Here is a 9,313-nt window from a genome sequence, read left to right as displayed (position 1 = left end):
CTGCCGTTCCCCCGCTGCCTCTCACTGGGCACAGCCGCCGGGCTCCCTCCGGGACGGCATCCTCGCCCCTCGCCTCCCACTGCAGCTGCGGGAGGCGGGAGCAGCCCGCGCAGCACTCGCCGAGCACCATGGCGAGCAGGGCTCGGGTCTCCGTGTCCCCTCCACCGAGGCTGTCCACCCCAAGGCCGAAGCAAGGCGAGGCAGCCACCTGGGCACGACCGAGGCGGGTCCGCCGCCGACCCGCGCAAACGCCCAACTTTCCGCGCTTCCTTGCCGGCGCCCGCCCCGCGCAGCTCCGCGGCCGGGCGCGCTCGGTGCGGGTGGCCGCTGCCGGCGGGCGGCTGGAGCCGCGCAGCGCCGCGTCCGGGGATAAGCGCTCGGCGGGGCTGGGTGAGGGCAAACCCGGCCGAGCGGGGCGGGGGCTGCGCGCCGCCCCGGGGGGCACAAAGGCGCCGCGGAGCTGCGGCCCTCGTCCCGCGGGGCGGCGGAGGCCGGGCCCCTCCGCGGTGCCGGGCGTGCCGCGCCCCGAGGGAGCTCTGCCGGGGGGCCCTGCGCAGCGCCCCGTCCTATAATTGATATGTTGGAGCAGCAATAGGGATCAGTGCGTGCATAGACAGCACACACCTTACAAGTTTGACTCGCAATAACATTGCTGCACACTAGGAGGGGAGGAGAGTCAGCTCCCTAGAATAAGGAACAAACTCTGCCTTTGCACAAAAGCGGCGCATTTCCTCGCTTGTGAAAACCGTCCCTTCATAGAGAGAAAGAAAAGAGACGGAGGGGGGCTGCGGGGTGCCTCTAGGAGAGCAAAAGCAAGTTACCAAGAGCGAGAACTTGTGCTGCAACAATCCTCCACTCTTCCTCTTCTCCTCAGGACTCTGGGAGCAGGGATATTCCTCCCCTTCCCCCCCGCCTTCCCACCCCCCGGCCCCCCCGCACAGTTGGCGCTAGCCCAGACTGTGGTCAGCCGCCTTTATTATTACTTCATTGAGACAGAGAAATCCTCTAAGACTTGCATTTTGGGTGGAGGGTGGGGGGTGGAGGGACGAGAAGGAGGAGGGAAAAAAGGCAACATTTGCTGCTCATCATTTTCACTGCACCGCTAAAGTAATTGCGCCCCCCTCTCTCCTGCCCGTCCCTCCTCAGCTTGGATTTTTCGCCTATATCTACAGCTCCAGTAGTATTCGACATACCTTTTTTTTTTTTTTTTTGGTAGCTCTGATATTCCACTTCGCTTCCCAAATCTTCACGCGTTGCATGTTTGCAATTCGGTAAATTTCCCCCCCTCCCCTTTACCCCTAGCCCCCCCAAACTCCTCAATCTCAGCCCAGCCGCTCACATCAAAGCGCCCGTCCTCACTCACAGTGGCCGCCACTCACTAATGGGATTGCAGTGTGCCTGGCTCTGCTGCTGCAGCCGCCGGAGGGAGAGTCGCTGCTGCTGCACCTCTTCGCCGACACTCGCCGGGTGCTGAGCCGCGGGGATGATCAGGATCTTCCCGGATTTCAGCGTGCAGGTGACGGCGGCGGCGGCCGGCGGGGCGGCCGGGGGGGTGCCGGCGGCGCCGGGCATGGGGCGAGCCGGCGCCGCGGCCAACGGCAACCCGCAAAACGTCCAGGGCATCACCTCCTACCAACAACGGTGAGCACCGAGTGGGAGAGGGGTGTGCGGCTCTTCTTGAGGCTCCCTCACTTGCTTTTTCTTTGTGCTTTTGTGTTTCTTTGTTTTCCTTTTCTTTTTTTTAATTTTTTTTTTATCTCTCCTTTCTGTTTGTTTGGGGGGGGGAGAGCTTGGTTGGAGGGGAGGGTGTATTTTTCTCTCTTTTTTACTTTTAAAAAATACAGCATCTTTTAAAATGCACTGAGAAGTAAACACAATCTCCTAGTTTTGTCCTGGATGAGCTGTAAAGAAACAATAGGGGGGAAAAAAAAGAAAAAAGAAAGCAAAAAAAAAGTGAGACCCCGGCATCTTAGCTTGGCTGCTGCAAAGTTTGGGATCCCGTCCGCTCATCCTTTCTAAAAAGGAATTTCTCAATGTCAATGCCTTGTGCAAATCCCAGTGTGTGGCAGCCAGGGGGATAATTGATCATGGTATGCTGATTGATAATTTTCTTTCAACCAAGAATGAGTACAATTTTCACTTGGTGTTGCACACTTGCAATTCCACACTGTAGTTTTAACAGTTTTAGCATGTCACCTGTTACTGCAGGGAAATATAGCCGAAACCCTAAGTATACTCAGCACTGTTATTTTTTTTCATCTTAAATGCATTCTAATGCAAATGCAGGAAATTCACAGAGAGCGCCTTTGGGAAGCAAAGCGTAGAAAGTTGGCAGTAAGTCATCATGAAGTTTAAAGACGTTCCCCATTTGCCCTAACAATTCATCGATATATGCTTATACTAACTTGAATCTTAATTAATTACCTGACATTTCTTTATGCTTCTAAACCTGAAGTCTGAATCTGTTAGCTAGCTTTATCATAAGCTTATACTCGTAGCCTCAAAAAAAAGGTAGACGACAACAGATCTACTGAAATCGCAACAAAACGTTTACATTTCTCTAAATGCAATAAAAGGGCACTGCCCCGAGTATCTTTCCACTATCGCATTAAATTAAATACCGAGAAAAATGCTGTATAATCTTAAACATCCAAACTATGCATTCCTATGATGTAAAAGAAAAAAAAAATAGGAAGCTTCAGCATAATATTTCAAACCTAATTAGTTCAGGAGGCAGATTTAGATAACTGACCATTGCCTGCTCTGTCGCTCAACAACTTTTGTGTTGCTTCCCATAGTTTTGATGCCTGTGACAGAAAACGTTTGATGGCAACTTTTGTAGGTTTTATCAAATGAGAGTTAATAGGGAGCTGATGCTCCTGAAATAACCTCTGATGATACCTAAGGACATTCTTAGTTAAGAAATATTTGAAACTAAGGAGGAGTCTTGTTTTGCTCAAGGAAACACACCAATCCTTCATATACAAAAAAAAAAAAAAAAATCTTGAATGTGAGAGTTATAAAGAACAGATTAAAGTTTCTCTTTTTATGGATTCTGTATGATTTTTGTCACCTATGAAATATTTAAATTACAATGGAAACTGACGGACACTTTAACGAGGAAGTACAGGCAGCAATCACAATAGTTTAGTCTGTGAAGTGGGGAAGTCAAGGGTCAGAAATGTCAGATTGGCTTTTAGACAAATGAAAGAGACCTCTGGAGACTTTAAGTTAAACAGAATTATGTAGACAAGACAGCATACAATTTTTTTAGTACTTCGCGTTTAATAGTTTGGTTCTATCAGTCTGTAATCAGGAAGAAGTTACAAAAACAGTACTTCTCTGACAAACTACTAACACATCTAATCCAAACAGTGCTTAATAGATATTCAAGTACTTTTACTACCAGGAATCCAGACCAGTCTGGATGCCTCGCACACTAACCTACGAGAGGAAACATTTATGCACTTCTTCCAAATTTTCACTCTATATTATGGATGAAACAGCGTGGTTTACGTCGAACGATTTTTCTCCGTGCTTTCTCAAAACGCTTAAAACGCGGCACACACGACACCTCCTTCCTCTATTGCCACAGCCCAGGAGACACCTGTTAACTTCTTTTTTTTTTCCTCCCTCATTTCGAGGGCGAGCAGACAGGACTGCCGGCCGGCAGCGGCATCTGCTAGTTTGTGTAGGCAGCCCCCCCGCAGCCCGGGTGCCCACCTTGCGGCCGCGGCGCCTCCCGCCGCCCGGAGCGCAGCGCGGCGCGGCGCTGCCCGCCCGCTCCCGCGCCTCTGCGGGCCCGCACGTGCGCAGCGGCCGCGCCACGGCCGCAGGTGCGCGGCGGCCCCGCAAAGCGGCCGCGCCCCCGGCCCCGCGCCGAGCGACGCCGGCCCGGCTGCCTCCTGCGGGAAGGAATCCTTCGGTCCTCCGGACGGCGCCCCGCAGCCAAACTTCCAGGTGTTCTGCTAAGTTCTTCCCCTCGGCTCTGCCCTGCGGCTCGCACACGCTCTTGGCCCCCAGCCTCCTCCCCCACCCCCTCAAAAAACTTTTGGAGTAGTCGCGGAAACGTTTCTCGTGAACAAATGCGGCCGACCTTCGGGGCTTGCCCCTGTCCCCAAGGAGGCCCGTTGGATTTTCCCAGGGAGCAGGATCAGGCCCGGGCATTTGTACTTCCAAGGGAGCAGCAGACAGCCACAAAGTTACCTTGGAGATGAAAAGCTTTTAGCGAACGAGTAATTTCTTCTATAAGGGCTAGCAGCGCTCGGGCTCTCGGTGTCCTGGAAGGAACGATTAAGGTAGCGGTTTCTTTCCCCCGCTCCTTTACTTCATGATTAGTTTCATGATCTCCAATGAAACCGCGTGAAGTGCTACACCCTTTGCCAACAAAGCGGGTCATCACTCTAAGTTCACATTTCCTTTTTGTCTCGCTGGGACCCGATGCCCACTCTCGGGACGTGCGGGCGCGTTCTCGGAAGTGTCTGGGGGATGCGCAGGTTCGCCCCGGCCCGGCCCGTCCGGCCTGGCTCCGGGCACACCCGCGTACCGCCCCGTGGGTCGCAAGGCCCTCGCATCCCCCGGCCCGCTGCTCCCACCCGAGCCCGTCCTCCACCGTGGAAGCCCACGGGTGACACGCTGCCTGTGCCCGGTGTGTTCCCGCCGCGCTTCTGCGCCCGCGGTGTTGAAGAGAGAATCCCTGCCTCCCCCTGCGCCTCTTCGCTGCTGGAGCCCAGACTCCAGAGGAAGAAAGTGTGCGAAACTGCAACTGAGTGGCGTTGTTGCGCCGGCAGCAGAGGCTGTGTCCCCTGCACGCAGAGCGGGAGCGGAGCTGGGAAAGCAGCTGGAAAATGCCCAGAAATACTTTCACAGCGGTCAAGCCTGGAGATCCCTGACACCCCTCCTTCCCTCCCCCGCCCCCGCCCCGCTAGCCCGATGGCCTGGCACCCCGCGTAGCCCGGCCCGCGGGCGCGGGGGTGTGTGTGCGGGTGTGCGAGAGAGTGCGTGTGCGTGCGTGTGTGTGTGAGAGTGTGTGTGTGTGCGTGTGCGTGTGCCGCACCTGCCGGGCGATGCCAGCGGCCGGGCTGCCCGCCGGGGCTGCGCCGCGGCCAGCTCTTCCCGCCGCCGCCGCCGGCCGCCGCCGCTGCCTGCGCTGGGCATGTCTCTGGGGCCGGCGGGGCCCCGGCTCCCTCCGCTCCTCGGCTTATGGACGGCGGCAGCGGCAGCAGCAGCGCTAGCAAGCAAGCGAGCAAGCAACCTGCACCAGGACTGCGCGGAGGAGTGGGAGCCCGCGATGCTTTGGCCTCAGTACTTTTCCTTAGCCTGTCTGGCTAACCGGGGCCATTGCTGCCGCCGCTGCTGCTGCTAGACACACAACACACACCAACATCAGGAGGGGGAAAAGTAAGGGAGAGAGGAGAAAAAAAAAAAAAAATCCCAGGAAGATGGCGCCCACCAAGCCAAGCTTTCAGCAGGATCCTTCCAGGCGAGAACGGTAACACTTTCTCTTTATTGAACCTGCAGCAGCAGCAGCAGCAGCAGCCGCCGCAGCAGCGCCGGGCCGGGCCAAGCCGCCGGCGCCGGGGGCCGGGGCTGGCTGCCATGCCGGGGTGGGGGGACCTGCCGCCGGCACCCGCTGCTCGCACAGCCGGGCACCGTGAGTTCCTCCTAGTGCGCACCGCCAGCCGCACGCACACACGCACACACACACAGACACACACACAGACACACAGACACACACTCAGAACAAGCCGCGCAGCAGCGGCCCCGCTCCGCTGGCCGCACCGCCGCGGCTGCCGGAGCCGGTGCTTGGCGGGGCGCGTTGTGGAGCGGGCGCATGTGTCTGTGTGTGTGTGTGTTTGTGTGTGTGTTTGTGTGTGTGTTTGTGTGTGCCCGGGAGAGGCAGGCCCCCCCGGCGGCCCCCGGCGCTCGGCGGCCCTGGGGCGCCGCGCCAGGCCCGGCGTTCCGGGCGGAGGGGCCGGCCCCGCCGGTGCGGTTCAAGTGCGGCTAGGCCGGAGCGGGGGGGCGCCGGCAGCTGCGCCGCGGGGCTGCCCGGGCCGGCCCCCGCCCGCCGCCGCCGTGCCCCGGGCGGGCAGAGCGGAGCCGGTGCGCGGGCGGGGAGGCTCGGAGGGAGGCGGTGCGCGGGGTCCGGGGAGGGAGGCGGGGGGTGATCGCGCTGCCCCCCCGCTTGGTTCCCGGCCCGCCGCCTGCCCCACGTACTTTTGTTGGGAGAGAGTGCTTGTGATTAATGTGCTCTGCTGGTGACACGAATTGCCCGTAGCGGATTTGTTCTAGTAAAGTGAATCTTTCTGGAAGTGACTGGTAGGAGACAAGAGTACAAGTTCATGTGATGTTACTTTGTGATTCTTACAAAAGTATTCAAAGCTTCATTGCTACACTGCGACGAGATATATGCCCAGAAGAAGAGCAGCCAGAGGGTTTGGGGTGGGCTCTTTCCCTCCCGCCCCCTTTAGCGTTAGAAGTGAACTTGAGTGTGAGGGGCGAGGAAGATTCCTGGCTAGCTGGAAAAATGGAAATTACCATTTAGAGAGCCCTTAAAAGTAGCTGGATCATGTGTTAGTCGGTTTATATTTCACAGCACAAATAAGTCTGAAAAATATTTAAACAAAAGTACTTCAGCCTTAATTTCATACTTGCATATTTTAGAATGATCGGCGTTTCTAGTACAACTTCCAAACCCCACAGATTTTGTCTAAGTAGCTGTGCCATTTTTTCCTAAGAAAGCAGACTGCGTGGTATAAAAAACCCTATATATCTCATATTCAGCACTGAAGTGTTAGCGTGCTTGTCTTAGATGCATTAGTGTTAACTGTTGCACTTTGACAAGGCTATGTTGATATGTAGCAAAATTAGGAGATACAAGTAATGGGGAAACAGTGCATCCTCAGATGTCAATTACTTAACTGCAGATTTTCATTTGCAACTATAAACATTTTTTTAAAATCTTCATTCCAGTGGCTGCAAAGGTGTTTCTACTGTGTTAATAACACTTAAAGCAGCAGGTTTTTCTCCTGCAGAATTCTTTGTTGGAAAAACAATTCACATGAATAAGTCCTGTTCCCCCACAACAAACAATTCTGCTGTCTTCTTTCTGAGAATGTTACTATATTAGTGCTAAGTGTATTTGCCAGGATAGCTTCAGTAATCTCTCCAGCAGAAGCATATTTGTGTGCCATTTTGGGAATTTCTCTGAGATAGGAATCTTGAAGATAGAATTAATTTCTAGGGGAAACTTCATAGCCTGTGCATGAGTGCTTTCTTTATCACCTGTCTCCATTTGGCATTCGGAGAAGGTAAATCAAAGTGCGCGATTTGTTATTCTGCTCCACTTGAGAGCTGAACTAAATAACACTTGGTCTGAAATTCTGATTGAAGTTGTAGGAGGATATACTGTATTTAATTTAATGCCCTTTAATAGCATCTTCTTGTTCAGCTCTGATGCTGTCATTTTAAAGGTTGGATCGGAGTAGTTTTTCCCTGTAGGGAGTGGGAGGTGTAATCATTTCAGGGGAAAAAGGTAGTCTAAATTCCTAGAACACTAATAGCCACAAACTTGGCCTAGTGTCCAAGAAGTTGTTTTTTGCCCTTAGGGTTCACTTTGTTATCCCTCTGTACAGTGCTCTGGATAGTTTAGGTATAAGTATTGCATGTAGAAGTTGATGACATTTTTTGTAGCAAAAATAATGTTAGTCTGTTTATTCCGTAAAGTTTTGGAGAAAATGGATCAATGCTTCAATGAACAGATACTGATGTATGTTTTATTAAAAGTTGTGTAATGTGCTCATGAAGTCTTGCATGTAACTGTTTTAGCTGTACACATCCTTTCATCTGTGGAACCAAGACATTTGAAATACCGGAGCATATCACTTACGGAAAGGGTTTTGCGGTCTCTTAGCTACTGCTTCAGTAAACTAGTTCTCAGCATTAAGAATCCTCTAAATTAACTTTGTGTACATTGTTTTTTTAGTCTTTACTACCACAAGTGTTTAGGTAGATTGTGTTACATTTTTTCAAGCAGAAAAAATGTGCTTACAAAACATATGTAAAAAGTAGTAGTCTCTGATGTAAACAAGTCCTTGAATAGTTTTGAAACTTTTTTCACCTGTTTAGATCTTAAAAGAATATATGAAAAGTTACACACTTGGATTTGTTTGATTTTCTTTTAAACTGTGAGTGTTTGCAAATTTTACAGTTACAGCAATAGTTTAGTTTTTTCAACTGTGTGGATATACACCCAAGAAAATGACATAGACAGAAGTGTCATGCACATGATATGCCAGCATTGATTTGTATAGCATATCGTAATATTAGAGTGCTATTGGTTTAAAGTGAAAGAGAAAAAACCTTTATTTTGGCACTTTTTCTAGAGCATGAGCTTAAACATAGCAGTGATAAATGATGATATGCATTGTCTAACACTTGCTTTTATATAAATAGCTCCAGAAGATTGCTTAAATGATAATCGAAAATATGAAATAGGGTGGCCTTCATATCACAAGGCCAAGGGTCTACAAATGGAAAAACTGAAATAATGAAATATTTCCAAGGCAACAGACTGTCAACAAGAACAGTAATGCATGGGCATATCATAGAGCTACCAGAGAGGATATTAGATCTTATAGCTCTAGAGCCAGGAGTTATAATGACCTTTATTAAATAGAGCCCTCCCACATTACAACAATCTTTCTGATTTCTGATTTATGGATTAGCAGTCATACTACTCTTCATAATTTGAAACATTCTCCCACCATATTTGATTTGCTGCATTTTTCTCCACTGGAATCATACATTATTTAGAGCTTACATGAGAGTATTGATCAACAAAACTTATATTAGGTATTTTCAGTAACTAATGGGATTCTGAAAAACAAGGTTTTGTCTGCAGTGCCGTTTTTACATTCTTTACATACATACAGCACAACTGTTTTTTTGTTACAAACTATATCCAGTTACCTTGTTTTCTAACAATTTGATGGCATTATATTCTAATGCTGTACTATAAGTAAGTTACAAATAATTAGAGAATTTTGTTAACAGATTAGTACAACACTCAGAGCCATAGGTATTTTTAAGAGAATATGAGACTCTATTGTCAGTACCGATCTCTTTTTATTACCATCTCACTTGAATTTCAGAGTCTAATATACCGGCAATTTTGAATCACATTTGTTTGAAACTTGGCACACAAGTTGCCAGCCCAGATGGGAATTTTATTGCAAGAGTGATGTAAAGCAGTTGTTGAAAATTGACATTCTAGGTGTTAGTTTCCTCACCATACTTCCTAAAAAGTAAAGAG

At 50.5% G+C, this 9,313-nt stretch overlaps 1 protein-coding gene across 8 annotated transcripts in view; it reads left to right on the top strand.

Annotated features, from left to right (window-relative positions):
- The first annotated feature begins 986 nt into the window (after positions 1–986).
- Positions 987–9,313, top strand: part of NPAS3 (neuronal PAS domain protein 3) — a 591,061-nt gene continuing 582,734 nt past the window's right edge. Inside the window, exons 1-2 of one of the 8 annotated variants that reach the window (XM_064423979.1) lie at positions 987–1,271; positions 1,366–1,641. In XM_064423979.1, the coding sequence (XP_064280049.1) occupies positions 1,484–1,641 (158 nt within the window). In that variant the 5' untranslated portion in view covers positions 987–1,271; positions 1,366–1,483. Of the gene's footprint in view, positions 1,642–5,037; positions 5,492–9,313 lie in introns of those variants that run through there. The other 7 variants (XM_064423977.1, XM_064423983.1, XM_064423981.1 and 4 more) reach the window with 7 other exon arrangements.

Source organism: Passer domesticus, chromosome 6 (genome assembly GCF_036417665.1).
Source record: "Passer domesticus isolate bPasDom1 chromosome 6, bPasDom1.hap1, whole genome shotgun sequence".
NCBI classification, from domain to species: Eukaryota; Metazoa; Chordata; class Aves; order Passeriformes; family Passeridae; genus Passer; species Passer domesticus.
The sequence above is the reverse complement of the archived record's forward strand: the minus strand, read 5'-3'. Positions and strand labels throughout refer to the sequence as shown.